This window comes from Callithrix jacchus, chromosome 7 (genome assembly GCF_049354715.1).
Source record: "Callithrix jacchus isolate 240 chromosome 7, calJac240_pri, whole genome shotgun sequence".
Classification (NCBI taxonomy): Eukaryota; Metazoa; Chordata; class Mammalia; order Primates; family Cebidae; genus Callithrix; species Callithrix jacchus.
In genome coordinates, this window is record NC_133508.1 from 81670999 (window position 1) to 81690727 (window position 19729).

Here is a 19729-nt window from a genome sequence, read left to right on the forward strand (position 1 = left end):
CCAGGCCCAGATATAGTTCTTGCCTCACAGTACAGCAACAACATGACAGATATTTTTTAATCCCTCTGTGTAAGTACAGAAAAATGACACTGGATTCAGTTTTTGTTGTTGTTGTTTGTTTTTTGAGACAGAGTCTCGCTGTTACCCAGGCTGGAGTGCAGCAGTGTGATCTCAGGTCACTGCAACCTCCGCCTCCCAGGTTCAAGCGATTCTCCTGCCTCAGCCTCCTGAATAGCTGGGACTACAGGTGCATGCAACCATGCCTGGCTAATTTTTGTAATTTTAGTAGAGACGAGGTTTCACCATATTGGTCAGGCTGGTCTCGAACTCCTGACCTCAGGTGATCCACCCGCCTCAGTCTCCTAAAGTGCTGGAATTACAAGGTGAGCCACTGTGCCCAGCCTGGATCCAGTCTTAAAAAACCAGACAGCTGGGTGCAGTGGCTCATGCCTGTAATCCCAACACTTTGGGAGGCCAAGGTGAGCAGACTGCTTGAGCCCAGGAGTTAGAGCCTGGGCACCATAGTAAAACCCCATCTCTACAAAAAATTAGCCAGGCATGGTGGTGCACACCTGTAGTCCCAGCTATAGGGGAGGCTGAAGTGAGAGGATTGCCTGATCCTGGGAGGCTAAGGTTGCAGTGAGCTGAAATCGTGCTACTGTACACAAGCTTGGGCAAGAGTGAGATTCTGTCTCAAAAAAAAAAAAAAAGAAAGAAAGAAAAGAAAAAGAAAACCAGGTAAGTTTTTTTTTTGGACAGGGTCTCACTCTGTTGCCCAGGCTGGAGTGCAGTAGCTGATCTGTTGACTGGAACCTCTGACTCCCAGGTTCAGGTGATCCTTCCACCTCAGCTTCCTGAGTAGCTGGGACTACAGGCACCCACCACACCTGGCTAATTGTTACATTTTTGGTAGAGACAGGGTTTTGCCATGTTGTCCAGGCTAGTCTCAAACTCCTGGACGTACGTAATTCACCCGCCTCAGATTCCCAAAGTGCTGGGATTACAGGGATAAGCCACTGTGCTCGTCCAACCAGGGAAGTCTTGTTGGAGCAGAGGATTCCTAAGTTAAGAGCCTAGGTATCTACAGGCTACTTCAAATGAACTCCCTGGTCACGGTGACAGAATGCTTACTGACCTCCCTTAAATTGTACTGCACCATCCCACTAATCAGGCTGTAGTGTTACTTCATGATTCAAAGTAGTGTAAGTGGCCCTACTAAGAGCTTCCAAAATCTAAGTCATGCAGGTTGCTTATTATCCAAAAGTTTGTGATGACAGCCTATGTTATCACAATTGCTAGCTAGTACCTTTTCTCTCTACCCTTTAGCCCTTCATTCCCTGACATGGTCCTAAGGAAGGAAAATGACTCAAAAGAATCAGGCTTGGGCCAGGTGCGGTGGCACACGCCTTTAATCCCAGCACTTTGGGAAGCTGAGGTGGGCGGATCATGAGGTCAAGAGATCAAGACCACCCTGACCAACATGGTGAAACCCCGTCTCTACTAAAAAATACAAAAAAATTAGCCGGGCATGGCAGTGCGTGCCTGTAGTCCCAGCTACTTGGGAGGCTGAGATAGGAGAATTGCCTGACACCAGAAAATGGAAGTTGCAGTGAGCTGGGATAGCGCCATTGCACTCCCGCCTGGCGATAGAGTGAGACTCTGTCTAAAAAAAAAAAGAATCAGTCTCAAACACAGGGCTTGCAAGTTTTTTGGCTGTCATATTAAGTACAGGGCTGCAGAAGTCCCATCCCACAGATGAGAGTTCCAACAAGAAATGGTCTGTGAGAAATTAAGATGAAAACATTTCAACATTGTAGATACATATACTAGGTTAGTGAAGTCAAAAGAAAAGCTCCACTGAGATTTCTTGGCAAAAAAAAAAAAAGAAAGGGCTCCAAAATTTCTACATCCAACTTGTTCCTGCCAGTAATGCTGGGCTTTTCACTACGCCACCAGTAGAATGAAGAATGGTATCATCAGGAATATACTGAGGCTGTCCTAGGCAACCACAGCCCACCAAAGCAGTCGTAAGGAATGTTGCCACTTTAAGTCTTCAAGCAAGTTGGGACCAAGTTCTCAGATCTTCCCTTGACCAACTATATTTACCCTTTTCAAGCTGATAGAAATCTGACAAATACAAATCCCTGAGAAAAATGAAAGGTTCCAGGAAAGAATGACACAGATTTGTAATTTGATAAAGACATCAAACACTCAACTGAAAATAACTTGCATTTAGCTTTTTGAACATCTAAAAATAGTACATACGCTCAATTTTTCTAATAAGCTGTCTCCAGCGTGGGGATTTCATTGGCATAGTTTGTTCTTTGTTGTAACATGTTACCTATTTCATAAGACATAACAATAGTCCTTTTTCTACATCAAAGGACTTGAATAACTATTCCTCTAACAACTAGTGTGTTGGTATCATTATCCCTACTTTCTTGGTTGTGAAACTGAGGCGCAGAGTAAATGAGGCTTGCTTGAGGCCAAAGATTCCTGTCTAGATTAGAGAATTATCAACTCTGGAATTTCTAAATTAGAAGAAGCAATGAGATCGGCAATATAAAATAAATGCTTTAAAGATAGGCTACAGAATTCCATTACAGATTTAGCCTGCTTGAAACCTCTAAAATATATCTCACTAACTTGTTCTTGAAACACTTAGGAATAATCACAGTCTGTTTCTAAAGCACACAAAACAGCATCAATGGGCTAGTCAGAGCAACAGCTCTAATATGGGTCAGGCTCAATGTCCAAGGAGTCAGCCAGCTTTGCTTTATGTGCTGATCACAGACTGTACCCTTACTTAACAATGCTTCTTGCTCACATGGCTCTAGACAGAGGACCAAAATTTCTCCTGTAAGACTGGAATTCCCTCCACTTAGAGAAAGATATCAACAAGCAATAGCTGCACACTTGCAAGACAAAGATATTCCATGAGTGCTGTTAGGAGATTTGCTAATTTTTAATTATGTTTTACACAAAATAATTAAGAGTTTATACATATTAAGAAATATGGAATGATATACTTTTAAAGAGTTTTATACATATATCATCTACATATAAAATTCTACATATCTGAATGCCACAGAAAAGAACGTCACTCAAAAAAAGAAATTTTGAAAAATACCAGACCAAGTAAACCTGGTAGAATCTTTAGAACAGGTTTAGAACTAAACCTGTTCTAAATGCTTAATTTTGGGAGGTAACACAATAGCCAAAAAAGCCTTGGTATCTGAGATGCACAAACGCATCTCTACTAAAACTACAAAAATTAGCCGGGTGTGACGGCATGTTACTGTAGTCCTAGCTACTCAGGAGGCTGAGGTGGGAGGATCATTTGAGCCTGGGAGGCAGAGATTACAGTAACATTACCATGTGCCTCAGTTTCACAACCAAGAAAGTAGGGATAATGATACCAACACACTAGTTGTTAGAGGCATAGTTATTTAAGTCCTTTGATGTAGAAGAAGGACTATTGGTATGTCTCACAAAACAGCTAACTTGTTACAACTAAACCTGTTCTAAAGCTAAAAATCTAGAGTTAGAGTAGATTATAAGGACTACCAATGTTTAACTTTGGGAGGCAACACAATAGTCAAAAAAGCCTGGGTATCTGAGATGCACAAATACATTTTTTAATTTGAGATAGAGTCTCACTCTGTTGCCCAAGCAGTGGCAGGATCACAGCTCACTGCAACCTCTGCCTCCCTGGTTCAAGTGATCCTTGTGCCTCAGCCTCCTGAGTAGCTGGGACTACAGGTGTACATTACCATGCCCAGCTAAATTTTGTATTTTTAGTAGAGACGAAGTTTCACCATGTTGGCCAGGCTGCTCTGGAACACCGACCTCAAGCGATCTGCCCACCTTAGCCTCCCAAAGTTCTGGGATTATAGGCATGAGCCACCACGCCCCACCCACAAATGCATCTTAAAATCCAGGGTTGGGTTGACCAGTTGTGGTGGCTCATGCCTGTAATCCCAGCACTTTGGGAGGCCAAGGCAGGTGGATCACTTGAGTTCAGGAGCTTGAGACCAGCCTGGCAAACATGGCAAAACCCCATCTCTACTAAAAATACAAAAATTAGCCAGGTGTGGTGGCATGTCACTATAGTCCTATGTACTCAGGAGGCTGAGGTGGGAGGATCACTTGAGCCTGGAAGGCAGAGGTTACAATAAGCTGAGATCGTGACACTGAACTCCAGTCTTAGTGACAGAGCGAGACCCTGTCTTAAAAAAAAAATGCTGGGCCGGACGTGGTGGCTCATGCCTGTAATCCAAGCACTTTAGAGGCCAAGGCGGGCAAATCACCTGAGGTTGGGAGTTCAAGACCAGCCTGACCAACATGGTGAAACCCCGTCTTTAAAAAAAAAAAAGCTGGGCGCGGTGGCTCAGCACTTTGGGAGGCTGAGGTAGGTGGATCATTTTAGGCCAGAAGTTGAGAACAGCCTGACTGACATGGCGAAACCCCATCACTACTAAAAATACAAAACACTTAGCTGGGCATGGTGGCATGCCCCTATAATCCCAGCTACTTGCGAGGCTGGGGCAGGAGAATCACTTGCACCCAGGAGGTGGAGGTTGCAGTGAGCCGAGATTGCACCACAGCACTTCAGCCTGGGTGACAGAGCAAGACTCTGTCTCAAAAAAAACAAAAACAAACAAAAAAACCCCACAGTGGGGTTCTAACTCTAGCTCCAGACAATCTTCAAAGCCCCTTAAAGGGTCTCCAGTGGAACTGAGCCTCAGTTGCCCACAAGAGTAACAAAGTCAGTAACACATCCTCAGACTGGCCTTCCCTCTTTCCCTATTTTCCTCTTTCCAAATCCCACTCCTGTTCCTAGCTGTACAAATATCCTTATCTCAGGCTCTGCTTTTTGGGGGAAACCCAGGTTAAGACAGATTACCAGTAATTCCCTATTTATGTAGGAATGGAGGGAACTGAGAGTGTGCCAGGTAGATATACAAGTATCCAAATTTGTAGAATTGCAAATGCATTCGATGTTTAATAAGCTAACTGTAGTTACCCATCTGATTATTGCTACAAGCCTATTCCTTGTCCTGCAGCCTCTAAATTTGGGAATGCTACCACTGTCCATCTAGTTACTCTTGCTAGAAACCAGGGCATCATGTTTGGCCCCCCTCTCTCTTTATCCTTCCACATCTAATTAATTAGTCACAGTTTTCCTAAATACTCTCCAATTTGTCCCTATCTCTCTATTACCACTGTCATTGCCTTGTTTTGCTCCTTCATTTTTTCTTACCAGGATTGCTGCAATAACCATTCACTGGCCACTGATTCTCCTCATCTATGCAGTGAATATTTATAAATATTAACCTGTTAGTAATCTTCCAAATTGTCCCTACAGGATATAAAGATATAAGATATATACTCTTTTGTTTTGTTTTGTCTTGTTTTTGGAGACAGGCTCTCACTTTGTTACCCAGGCTGGAATGCAATGATGTGGTCTTGGCTCACTGCAGCCTCAATCTCCCAAACTCAGGCGATTCTCCTGCCTCAGGACTCCAAGTAGCTGGGACTACAGTACATACCACCATGTTTTGCTAATTTTTTATGTTTTTGGTAGAGATGGGATTTTGCCATGTTGCCCAGGCTTTCTAGAGCTCCTGAGCTCAAGTGATACACCTGCCTCGGCCTCCCAAAGTGCTGGCATTAAAAGTGTGAGCCACTGTGCCTGCCTCGGCCTCCTAAAGTGCTGGGATTAAAGGTGTGAGCCACCATGCCCGGCCAAAAGTATACACTACATTCTTACTTCTCTCCTAGACTGTAAAGTGTAGTTAAGAGCACAGGCTTTGAAGTAAGAGAACCAGGTTCAATCTAACTCTTCCGTTAAACTCTCTGAAGACTCAGTCCCATTATCTATTCACAGTAAGATATGAAAAGGCTAGAGTAGTCTTGGCCCTATGAACTCTCAGAACTAACAAACCAACACTCTCTTTAAAAACGAAGCCTGGCACTACATAGAAATTGTCAGTAGAATCCAAATTAAGCAGGACAAAGGCAATCCAAGTGCACAGGAATCAGAAAAGCCAGATAAAATGGAGATAAAGGAGCAGTGGAGGAAGATCTTAAAAGAGGAGGCTCTAGAGCTGTAAAGCTAAAAAAGCAATTCTGACTCATCCTTCTCTTCTAAAAAGTTAGGAAGACCAACTTCAGGAAAAAAATTAGAAACAGAAAATGACTGCAGTTAAATCACAAAGTTATTATCAAAAAAGATAATAATAAAGATTAGAATAACATTTCCATAATGAAAGCACATATAAGAAAAACATGCCCACCAAACAGATGAAATCCATAGCCTAATATTTCAAAATAAGCTTAAGTAAGAAAATGGTAGATGTGGCCAGGCATGGTGGCTCACGCCTGTAATCCCAGAACTTTGGGAGGCCGAGGCAGGTGGATTACCTGAGGTTGGAAGGTTAAGACCAGCTGACCCAACATGGTAAAACCCTGTCTCTACTAAAAATACAAAAGTTAGCTGGGCATGGTGGCTCACACCTCTAATCCCAGCACTTTGGGAGGCCGAGGCAGGTGGATCACAAGGTCAGGAGTTTGAGAACAGCCTGGCCAACATGGTGAAACCTGGTCTCTACTAAAAGTATAAAAATTAGCTGGGCATGGTGGTGCGCACCTGTAATCCCAGCTACTAGGGTAGCTGAGACAGGAGAATCGCTTGAATCCGGGAGGTGGAGGTTGTGGTGAGCTGAGATCACACCACTGCACTCTAGCCTAGGCGACAAAGTGAGACTACGTTTCATAAATAAAAAAATAAACAAATCAATAAATGAAAAGGCCTGGTCCAGTGACTCTTGCCTGTAAATCCCATCACTTTGGGAGGCTTAGGCAGGTGGATCACTTGAGCCCAGGAGTTTGAGACCAGCCTAGGCAATAAGGCAAAACCCTGTCTCTGCAAAAAAAAAAAAATTAGCTGGTGTGGTGGCATGTGCCTGTAGTCCCAGTCACTCAGGAGGCTGAGGTGGGAGGGTTGCTTGAGACTGTCTCTACAAATAATTTTAAAAATTAGCCAGGCATGATGATATGCCTGTAGTCCCAGCTACTTGAATGGCTGAGGTGGGAGAATGGCTTGAGCCTAGGAGGTCATGGCTGAACCGAGTCGTGTTCAGCAGCACTCCAGCCTGGGCAACAGGCTGTCTGGTCAACAGACCCTGTCTCTTTAAAAAAAAAAGAGAGAGAGAGAGAGAGAGAGAATAAAGACTGAAACTTCACATGAAAAGAACTTACTACATATCTAGAAAATACGATTCAGAACAATCAGTAAGATATTATACAGAAAAACCAGAAGATATTAAAGAAAAATAAAAACTTCTTTGGGAATCCAGACAAAAGGACCAAGTCACCCATAAGGGAAAGAAAAACAGATTTTATTTGGACTGTTTTAAGAGCAACGCTGTATGTCAAAAGATAATTAACGAATACATTTAGGCTGGGCGAGGTGGCTCATGCCTGTAATCCCAGCACTTTGGGAGGGCACAATGGGTGGATCATGAGGTCAGGAGTTCAAGACCAGCCTGGCCAACATGGTGCAACCCCATCTCTACTAAAAATATAAAAATTAGCTGGGCATGGTGGGGGGCACGTGTAATCCCAGCTCCTCAGGAGGATGAGGTTGCAGCAAGCCAAGATCGCACCATTGCACTCACTCCAGCCTGGGCGACAAGAGCAAAACTCCTCTAAAAAAAATAATAATAAGAATACGTTTAATATATTCAAGGAAAATTTTTTTTTTTTTTTTTGAGACGGAGTTTCACTCTTGTTACCCAGGCTGGAGTGCAATGGCGCGATCTCGGCTCACTGCAACCTCTGCCTCCTGGGTTCAGGCAATTCTCCTGCCTCAGCCTCGTGAGTAGCTGGAATTACAGGCATGCGCCACTATGCCCAGCTAATTTTTTGTATTTTTTTTTTTTTTTTAGTAGAGACGGGGTTTCACCGTGTTGACCAGGATGGTCTCGATCTCTTGACCTCATGATCCACCCGCCTCAGCCCCCCCAAAGTGCTGAGATTACAGGCTTGAGCCACCGCGCCCGGCCTTGAAATTATGTTTATAAGGCAACTAGAAACTCAAACACTGATTAGATACTTGATGATTCTAAATAATTATTATTGATTTGGTTTTTAAGGTTTTTTTAAGAAGTGATAGTGGTATTTTTTAAAAGTGCCCTTATCTTTATAATATACTCTAAAATATTTACAGATAAAATTATATGTCTGAGATTTGCTTCAAAAGAACATGGGAGAAAGCAAGCTGGGTAAAATATAGATAAAATAAGATTTGTTATAGGTTGTTAACTGTTGATGCTGGGTGACAGATAAATGGAAAATGTTGTCTACTTTTGTACATGTTTTAAAATTTTCATCAGAAGTTAAAATATTAACTATCTCTGGTCTACAACTTGTGTTTAACAATGGTAATTATCATTATTATTAGGTGACTCTGAATATTTACTAAATGAATGAGTTTAGACCTAGATAAGAATGATTTATCAACAAATATGAAACATTATTATGGAGAAAATATGAAATCTAAGAACATTCATGTTATCAATGTCAGTTGTAAGAGTGGAGCTCACTCACCCAGGGCCTGGGAGAATGAATGAACCAATAATCTCTCTTGATAAGTCAGGGAAAGAGGTTTGGGTAGCTGAAATAAAAAGTGAGAACCAGTAAATCAGTAAAATTGTGGGGTTAGATAAAGCAAAATGAAGTAGAAAATGGTGCCAGAAAGTATAAAACCAAATGAAATATATGTCCTTTAAGTAAAAAAACAAAACTTAGCAAATATGGTATCCAACTTTGATATCCTATAAGCACATATGATGGAGGTTTCCACATATAAGTAGGACTGCAATACATTTAGCAAATTTAAGGTAAAAGATTATAAGTTAAAAATCATTTAAACAAAAAAAGCCAAGTAAAGTGAATGTACTACTCTGGCCTTTGTCTGAGAACAGAAGTCAAACACGAAGACCTCACAATAATAGCTGGGAAACTCACTCTGGAGGAAATGGGTAAAAATATAACCAAAAAGCTAATAAACACCAAACTTTTAAAGGGAATGTTCTTATCCTACCTGAAGTTTTATTGGAAACAGATCAAAGGAGCCTCTAAAGGTTTAGAAGCTCTTTTGTCAGCATAGGGGAAGAAAAAACATGGGTTTAAAGAGCCACTGTGCCATGCAGGGCACAGCTGCTGAGTACAACTTTCTCCATTAGAGAGATAACCAACATCCCTTAGCAAACACTGACAACTTCCTTCACAGGCTGTATCACTTTCTTTAACTGTTTATATGCACTTCCACTGCCTTTTCTGTAAGTTTATGTTAATTCTAACCAGTTAATTCTAAATTTTGGCTTAGCTCAGTTTCTACATTGTTCCTAACAGCTATTTGGGAGTCTATTTATATTCTTCCAATAGTTAGCCTTGTTGCCTTCTACTCCTGGTTGGAAGGCAAGCTGACAGGAAGCCAGAATTTCGGGGGCCATTGTAATAAGGGAAAACCAAGTAAAGATAGCAAAGACTTGCTGGCCAAAGTCACAGCTTGGAAGATGGCTCAGAGGTAGGATTATATGTAAGAGATGCTGTGTAAATGATGTGGGGGAAACAGGTGAGGAAAGAAAAGAAATTAGACTGCAGAAGAACTTAGTAAAGATTCTGATCTTAGGTGCAAGGGGAAGCCCTAAAATAAGGAGTAAAAGATCAAAGTCATAAGAAAAGGCAGTAATTTGAAGAGTAAAATGCCCCTTTGGTAGTTACTTTACTTTCCTCCTCATGCCTTCTCTCCTAATAGTTGCTACTACTACTTCTCAAGCCTCTAAGTGTTAGAGGAACTTATCTGCATGAAACTTTCAATATTTCTAATTCTAAGCTAGGCCAAAAATAACTTTTCTAAAATTTAGAGATTATAGAGCAAAGAAGGTTTACATATCCATTCTAAACTTTTAGATGGTAGCTAATACAGCTACTCTCCCTGGGAAGACCACCAAAAATCCCAAGCTCTTTGCAAATTAAAACTACAGTAAGATACTAACTCATGCTTGGGACGACTACTATTTAAAAAAAAAAAGCAGAAAATAAGTATTGGGAAGGATGTGGAGAGAAACTGGAACCATAGGCCAGGCATGGTGGCTCACACTTGTAATCCCAGCACTTTGGGAGTGGAGAATCGCTTGAGCCCAGGAGTTCAAGACCAACCTGGGCAACATAGTGAGGCTCTGTCTCTAAAAAAATATAAATATATGGCCGGGTGCGGTGGCTCATGCCTGTAATCCCAGCACTTTGGGAGGCCGAGGCAGGCAGATTACCTGAGGTCGGGAGTTTGAGACCAGCCTGACCAATATGGAGAAACCCCATCCCTACTAAAAATACAAAATTAGCCAGGCAAGGTGGCATAGGCCTATAATCCCAGCTACTTGGGAGGCAGAGGCAGGAGAATCACTTGAATCTGAGAGGCAGACGTTGTGGTGAACCCAGGTTGCACCAATGTACTCCAGCCTGGGTAACAACAGTGAAACTCCATCTCAAAAAAAAATTAAAAAAAAAATACACTCACACACACATATTTAATTAATTTTTATATGTTTTTGAGACAAAATCTCCCTCTGTTGCCCACGCTAGAGTGCAGTGGTGCAATCTCAGCTCACTGCAACCTTCACCTCTCAGGCACAAGCAATCCTCACACCTCAGCCTCCCGAGTACCTGGGATTACAGGTGTGTACTACCATGCCTGGTTAATTTTTGTATTTTGGGGGAGACCCCTCATCTCTACAAAAAATAAATTTAACTGGGTGTGGCAAAATGTGCCCATTGTTCTAGCTACTCAGGAGGCTGAGATAAGAGCATTGCTTGAGCTTAGGAGGTCAAGGTTGCAGTGAGCCATGATTGTGCCATGGCACTCTGGCCTGAGTGTCAGAACGAAACCCTGTCTCAAAAAAGAAACAAAATGAAACGAAATGAAACAAAGGAAGGAAGGATGAAAGGAAGGACTGGAAGGAAGGAAGGAAGGAAGGAAGGAAGGGATGGAGGGAGGGAGGGAGGGAGGGAGGAAGGAAGGGAGGAAAGGAGGGAGGGGGGAGGGAGGGAGCGAGAGAGGGAGGGAAGGAAGGAAGTTGGAGCCCTTGTACACTGTTGATAGGAATGTAAAACGGTATAGCCACTGTGGAAAATAGTATGGCAGTTTGTTAAAACATTAAACATAAAATTAGTATATAATCCAGCAACTACATTTCTCAGTATAAACCCAAAAGAACTGAAAGAGGGTCTCAAAGAAATATTTGTATATCCATATTCATTGCTGCATTATTCACAATAGCTAAACTGTGGATGGATGAATGGCTAAGCAAAATGTGGTATATCCATAAAACAGAATATTCCTCAGCCTTAAAAAGGAAGTAAATTCTGCAGTATGCTACAACATGGATGAACTTTGAGGATGTTATGCTAAGTAAGCCAATCACAAAAAGATAAATACCAGAGGCCAAGGAAGACAGATCACTTGAGGTCAGAAGTTCAAGACTAGCCTGGCCAACATGGCGAAACCCATTTCTATTAAAAATATAAAAAGTAGCCAGGCATAGTGGCATGTATTCATAGTCCCAGCTACTCAGGAGGCTGAGGCACAAGACATGCTTGAACCTGGGAGGCAGAGGTTGCAGTGAACTGAGATCATGCCACTGTACTCCAGCCTGGGTGACAGAGTGAGACTGTCTTAAAAAAAAAAAAGATAAATACTGAATGATTTCACTTATGTGAGGTACTTAGAGGTAGTCAAAATAATAGAAATAGAAAATAGAATGGTAGTTGCCATGGGCTAGGAGGAAGGGGACTTTAATACTTAATGGGAATAGAGTTTCAGTTCTATAAGATGAAGGTTATAGAGATGGAGAGTGGTAATGGTTGCACAACAATATAAATGTGCTCAATACCACTGAACTGTACACTTGATGAGAATTTTCTTCTTATTACTCTAATGGAATTCCCTGTATAGTCTCTAAACAAATAAGCAGCTATACTCCAGAAAGCAACACACTTGACATTATTGCACTGGAAGCCCCCACCCACATCAGAAGCTCCCAAACTCTACTTGAGAGAAAAGTAGAAAGGAAGGCCAAAAGTGAATGGAAATGCTTATATACATTGTACTGGGGGTCCTGGCCAGGGCAATAAGACAATTTTTTTTTTTAAAGAGCCAGGCATGGTGGCTCACACCTGTAATCACAGCATTTTAAGAGGACAAGGTGGAGGGTATCACTTCTGTCCAAGAGTCCCAGACCAGGCTTGAGCAATATACTGAGACCCTGTCTCTACAAAAAAGAAAAAAAAAAAGTCCAGATGTGGTGGTATATGCCTGTAGTCTCAGCTACTTGAGAAGTTTAGGTAGGAGGATCACCTGAGCCTGGGGAGATCGAGGTTACAGTGAGCCGTGATCGAGCCACTGCACTCCAGCCTGGGCAATAAAGTGAGAACCTGTCTCAAAAAAAAAAAAAATTAGTTGGGCATGGTGGCACATGCCTGTAGTCCCAGTTACTTAGTTATTTGGGAGGCTGAGGTGGGAGGACAACTTGAGCCCAGGAGTTTGGGGCTATAGTGAGCCATAACCACACAACTACACACTAGCCTGGGTGACAGAGCAAGACTGTCTCAAAAATAAAATTAATTTAATTAAAAAAAAAAAGATTAAGAAGGAAGATAAAATACTGTTTTGATTTGCAGGCAATATGATGATAAGGTCCTAAACGAATCTATAATTTAACAGGTCAAAGGGTATAATGCCAAAATACAAAAATCAATTGTATTTCTATATACAAGCAATAAACAATTGAAAATAGAAAAATACCGATTAGAATATCATTAAAAATATTTACCTAGGAATAAATTTATCAAGACATGTTCAAAATCTCTACACTGGGTTGGGTGTGGTGGCTCATTCCTGTAATCCCAGAACTTTAGGAGGCTGAGGTGGGAGGATAGCTTGAGCTTAGGAGTTTAAAACTAGCCTGAGCAACATAGTGAGGCATCTCTACTAAAATAAAAATTTTACTGAGGCTGGTCGATCACGAGGTCAAGAGATCGACACCATCCTGGTCAACATGGTGAAACCCCATCTCTACTAAAAATACAAAAAATTAGCTGGGCATAGTGGCGCGTGCCTGTAATCCCAGCTACTCAGGAGGCTGAGGCAGGAGAATTGCCTGAACCCAGGAGGTGGAGGTTACAGTGAGCCGAGATTGCGCAGTCGCACTTCAGCCTGGGTAACAAGAGCGAAACTCCGTCTCAAAAAAAAAATTTTTTTTTAATTAGCTGGACATGGTGGCATGTGCCTGTAGTCCCATCTACTTGAGAGGCTGATGTGGGGATCACTTGAGCCCAGGAGGTCAAGTCTGCAGTAAGCTTTGATCATACACCACTGCACTCCAGCCTGGACAACAGAGCGAGATTGTCGCAAGAAAAAAAAAAATTATATATATATATATATATATATATATATAAAATCACTGAAAATTCTAAAACTAAGTTGAGAGAAATTAAAGAAAACATAAATAGATACATAATCATGTGTTACTTAATGATAGCAATATGTTCTGAGAAATGTGCTATCAGGTGATTTTGCTGTGTGAACATCATAGAATGTACTTACAAAAACCTAGATAGTATAGCCTACTACATACCTAGGCTATATGGTATAGCCTGTTGCTCCTAGGCTACAAACCTGTATAACACGTTATTATACCAAATACTGTAGGTAATTGTAACACAATGGCAAGTATTTATGTATTTAATATATCTAAACTTAGAAAAGGTACAGTAAAAATATGGTATTATAATCTTATGGGACTACACTCCTATAAATATATGTGGCCAGTCATTGACCAAAACATCATTATGTGGCACATGACTATATATACCATGTTCAAGGATCAAAAGATTCAGTATTAAGCTGTCAAATCCAAGCTGGGTGTGGTGGCTAATGTGTATAATCCTAACACTTTGGGAGGCCAAGGTAGGTGTATTGCTTGAACCCAGGACAAGACCAGCCTGGCCAACATGGTGAAACCCTTTCTGTAGTAAAACTAAAAAAATTAGCCAGGTGTGGTGTAGCCTATAATCCCAGCTATTCAGGAGGCTGAGGCATGGGAATCACTTGAACCTAGGAGGTGGAGATTGCAGTGAGGTGGTGCAGTGAAGGAGGTGCAGTGGAGGTGGAGATCACACCACTGCACTCAGCCTGGGTGACAGAGCAACACTCTGTCTCAAAAAGAATATGAAACAAAGACAAAACCTAAAAGAACAACTACACAAAGGTCAGGTGGGCAGAGATTTCTTAGACTGGACACAAAAAGCAATAACCATAAAAGAAAAAAAATCAGTGATTTGGATTTCATCAACATTAAAAACTTTTCTTCAAGAGATACCATTAAACGAAAAGACAAGTCACAGACTGGCAGAAAATATTCACAACACATATCTCACAAAAGACTTGCATCTAGACTATATTAAGAATTCCTTGCAAATCAACTGGAAGTAAAAAAAAAAAAAAAGAATTCCTATAATCAATAATGGAAAGGCAAAAAACTGAATTAAAAAAATAGATAAATGCTTTGAACAGACATTTCATGAACATATACAAATGGCCAATAAACAGATGAAAAGGTGGTCAGTATCATTACTGTCAGGGAAATGTAAAGTAAAACCACAGTGAGATACCACTACATACATATCTACTAGTACAGTTAAAATTAAAAAGACTGAAAACACCAAGTGCTGATGATGATGTGAAGCAAATGCAACTCTTATAAACTGTTGATGAAAGCATAAAATGCTACAGCCACTTTAGAATACTTGTAGTTTCTAATCTAGTAAACCCTACAGCCTAGAATATTTTCACAAAAAGACCTGCAGAACAATGCTCATAATAGCTTTATGTATAATAGCCAAAAATTAGAAACGATCCAGATAACTATTAATAGAAGGACAGATAAATTAATAGTAGTATATTCATTCAGTGAAATACTACTCAGCATAAAAAGGAACAGATTTTAGTTATACTTTCTTTTTTTATTATTGAGACAGAGTCTTTCTCTGTCGCCTGGATGGAGTGCAGTGGCTCACTGCAACCTCTGCCTCCTGGGTTCAAGCAATTCTCCTGCCTCAGCCTCCTGAGTAGCTGGGACTATAGGCACGTGCCACTATGACCAGCTAATTTTTGTATTTTTTTTAATAGAGACAGGGTTTCACCACATTGGCCAAGATGGTCTCAATCTCTTGACTTGTAATCCGCCCGCCTTGGCCTCCCAAAGTGCTGGGATTACAGGTGTGAGCCACTGTGCCCGGCCTAGTTATACTTTCAATAACATGAATGAATCTGAAAAATATGTTGAACAAAAGAAGCCAGAACAAAATTGTATGACTGCATTTATATGAAGTTCATAAACAAAATTAATATATAGTGATAGAAAAAGAAGAGTAGTGGACTCTGCAAATGGGAGACATACTAGCAGAAGTACAAAGGAACTTTCAAGAGTGATGGAATTGTTCTAGATTTGGATAATGGCAATCTAGGGGTATATTTACTATCTGTGCATTTTACTGTGTACAAATTATTCCCCAATAAAAAGGGTGGGAAGGCTATTTACATATTTGAATTTTTTGTTTTATAGTACAAAAGTAGGTTGAAAGTAACACACCTGTTAAGTCACCAGAAATAACAGAAGAGTCTGCCTCCCATTTCAAGTAATATGGCAACAGCATAACAACTGAATTTTTTCCAAAGAAAAACAATTTTAGAACAATCTATAGTGCATGTTTCTCTGCTTATGGCCACAAATGATTGGGGAGACTATGTTCTCATGTGTGTATGCTCATTAGTTTCTTAACCAAAGATGACTAAAAGTTCAAATATTACATGGGACCTCTGTGAATTTTTGAACGTTCCTCTGTGCTTCTTTCTAGTCAATCCTCAACTGCAGAGTCAACTGATCCTCTGATTTATAGATTAACATTGCTTGTTCATTAATTTCATATAAATAAAATCTTTTGAGGTACATTTTGAGTATGTCTTTGTTTCTTTGAGACAGATTCTCACTGTTGCCCAGGCTGGTGTGTAGTGGTGTGATCTTGGCTCACCGCAACCTCCACCTCATGAGTTCAAGTGATTCTCCTGCCTCAGCTTCCCCAGTAGCTAGGATTACAGGTACATGTCACCACACCCAGCTAATTTTTGTGTTTTTAGTAGAGACAGGGTTTCGCCATGTTGGCCAGGCTGGTCTCAAACTCCTGACCTCAAGTGATCCATCTGCCTGGACCTCCCAAAGTGCTGTGATTACAGGCATGAGCCACTGTGTCTGGCCTAGAATATGTTTCTTTTTTTTAAATAAAAATGTACTATAACTCAAAAACACTGGAAACCAGTGACTATGACGAATGAATGTCTACATCTTTACTAGTAACCAAATCAAAGAGAAATTGAAGAGTACATGGGTAACAAGGTATATAATATAAAAATATATTAGAAAAAAAGTTTTATAAACTATAAGGCAGTGAGGGCCAGGGATGGTGGTTCACATCTGTAATCCCACTACTTTGGGAGGCCGAGGCAGGAGGATCACCTGAGGTCAGGAGTTTGAGATAAGCCTGGGCAACATGGTAAAATCCCATCTCTACAAAAAATACCAAATTAGCCAGGCATGGTGACACACACGCTGTAACCCCAGTTTCTTGGGAGGCTGAGGCAGGAGAATCACTTGAACCTGAGATCATAGCACTGCACTCCAACCTGGGTGACAGAGCAAGACTCTGTCTCAAAACAAAAAACAAACAAACAAACAAGAAAAAAACCAACAAAAAAAAGCTATAACGCTTTTTTTGGAAGATACTATTTGTCTTCAATAAACAAGAAGAGTCAAAAAATAGCTTTTCACCTTAAGTTTTGGATATATATAGCGCAAAGAATCTGCAGTTCCCATGTCAGCATCATCAGGAATACACACAACATCTGGCTTCATTTTCATCTTGAATTCTGCACATACAGCCTTTTGAACATCCCTGGTTGTAACCACGATGACTTCTATAGGACAAAAGAAAAGACAGACAAAAACTTATTCATATAGATGGTAGTTTCACTATTTTAATTAGATTTGGTCTATTTCTAGGTGTAATAACAACTGCTAATATTATTGTGCTTTTCAATGTGTTTTACCTGCATTCCCCCCAAATAATTCTTTTTTTTTTTTTTTAAGACGGAGTTTCGCTCTTGTTACCCAGGCTGGAGTACAATGGTGCGATCTTGGCTCACTGTAATCTCCACCTCCTGGGTTCAGGCAATTCTCCTGCCTCAGCCTCCTGAGTAGCTGGGATTACAGGCACGCGCCACCAACAGACAGGGTCTCACTTTGCCACCCAGGTTGAAGTGCAGTGACATGATCACTGGCTCACTGCAGCCTCAACTTCAGAGGTCAGGCAATCCTCTCCCACCTCAGCTTCCCAAGGAGCTAGCTGAGACTACAGGCATGTACCACCATGCTTGGTTAATTTTTGTGTTTTCTGTAGAGATGAGATTTTACTATGTTGCTCAGGCTGGTCTCCAGCTCCTGGGTTCGATCCATTAGACTGGGCCTCCCAAAGTGTTAAGATTACAGGTGTGAACCACTGCATCTGGCCTCCCCCAATTAATTCTTACAACAATCTCATCTTACAAATGAGGAACCCCAGATTAAAAGACATAAAGCTGGCTGGGTGTAGTGGCTCATGCCTGTAAGTCTTTTGTAAATCACTTTGGGAGCCAAGGCAGGTGGATCACTTCAGCCCAGGAGTTCAAGACCAGCCTGGGCAACATGGCAAAACCTTTTTTCTACAAAAAACTCCAAAATTGCCGGGTGCAGTGGCTCAAGCCTGTAATCCCAGCACTTTGGGAGACCAAGGCTGGTGGATCACGAGGTCAAGAGATCGAGACCATCCTGGTCAACATGGTGAAACCCCATCTCTACTGAAAATACAAAAAATTAGCTGGGCATGGTGGCGCGTGCCTGTAATCCCAGCTACTCAGGAGGCTGAGGCAGGAGAATTGCCTGAACCCAGGAGGCGGAGGTTGTGGTGAGCCGAGATCACGCCATTGCACTCCAGCCTGGGTAACAAGAGCGAAACTCTGCCTCAAAACAAAAAACAAAAAACTCCAAAATTGGAGGTTTAGGTGGGAAGATTGCTTGAGTCCAGGAGGTGGAGGTTGTAGTGAGCCAAGATCACCCCATTGCACTCCAGCCTGGGCAAGAGAGTAAGTCTGACTCAAAAAAAAAAAAAAAAACAATTCAGGTCTATATGACTGGTACCCACACTTTAATATATTGCATGCCACTTCTCCTTGATATGAAGAATTCAGAAGAACCTTCATCAAAAATACAAATGGGGACTGGGTGCAGTGGCTCATGCCTGTAATCCCAGCACTTTGGGAAACCAAGGCAGGTGGATAACTTCAGCCCAGGAATGCAAGACCAGCCTGGGTAACATGGTGAAACCCTGTCTCCGCCAAAAGAAAAAAAAAAGAAAAATATCCAGGTATGGTGGTGTGCATGTAGTCCTAGCTATTGGGAGGCAACCTACCTTGGAAGGATCACTTGAGCCCAGGCGGCAGAGGTTGCAATGAGCTGAAATCATGCCACTGCATTCCAGTCTTGGGTGACAGAGCAAGACCCTGTCTCAAAAAAAGGGGGCCATGTGTGGTGGCTCCCGCCTATAATCCCAGCACTTTAAAAGACTGAGACATGCAAATCACTGAGGTCTGAAGTTCAAGACCAGTCTGGCCAATATGGTGAAACCCTGTCTCTATTAAAAATACAAAAATATAAGCTGGGAGTGGTGTCACATGCCTGTAGTCTTAGGTTCTCAGGAGACTACAGCAGGAGAATTGCTTAAAACTGGGAGGTGAAAGTTGTAATGAGCTGAGATCATGCCACTGCACTCCAACCTGGGCAACAGGGTGACAAAATATTTTAAATTCATTCAATACAAAGAAAGAGCTATCAAGTTATCACCCCTTCCTATTGGAGGCAACTCTAATAATGGAATGAATACTGGATCACAAGACTAGGCCTCAGGCTTTGGCACCCTGATTTATTATATCTAAATATAGGGCACCTCAAACTCAATATGACCAAAGCTGAACTCATTATTTTCATTAAAATCTGTTCCTTGTTTCCTATTCCTTTTTCTACTTCATGGCATAATCATCTACCTAGTTACCCAAGCAAAAGTAGAAAGAATCACTAGATTTTAAGGTTCTAGAAGTCAGGGCCTGAGCTGTCTTTTCAATTCTGTGTACCTCCATGCTTAATAGATAACCTGGTACATAGTATCTCTATTACCTGGTACATAATATATATATGTTTTAAGTTTTTTTTTATAATAGAGATATTACCTAGTACATAATAGAGTCTCATCAACTACTGACTATGAGGCATTTAAGAGTCACAATCTGCTCTTTCTGATATTCGTACAGGGTTCATCTTGGATCATAGTGGACAACAGCTCCGTAACAACAACACTTAGTGCTATCCTCTCATCCTTTTTTCGCACAGCAATAGAGTACTCCTACATTCCTTATTTAAAGAGGCCAGTCTTCAGTCAATGAATTCTAGTTACCCTCTCTCACTATTATAATGCTGACAAATCATGGGGATCAAATCCCCTAAAAGTTTTATGAGTT

The 19729-nt window shown here is 41.3% G+C and overlaps 1 protein-coding gene across 3 annotated transcripts in view; it reads right to left on the reverse strand.

The window, feature by feature from the left end:
* Positions 1-19729, reverse strand: part of EIF2B3 (eukaryotic translation initiation factor 2B subunit gamma) — a 129961-nt gene that overhangs the window by 104406 nt on the left and 5826 nt on the right. For all 3 annotated transcript variants that reach the window (XM_035251257.3, XM_002750746.6, XM_078331555.1), the window contains exon 3: positions 16953-17098. In XM_035251257.3, coding sequence (XP_035107148.1) covers positions 16953-17098 — 146 coding nt within the window. The remainder of the gene's footprint in view (positions 1-16952; positions 17099-19729) is intronic.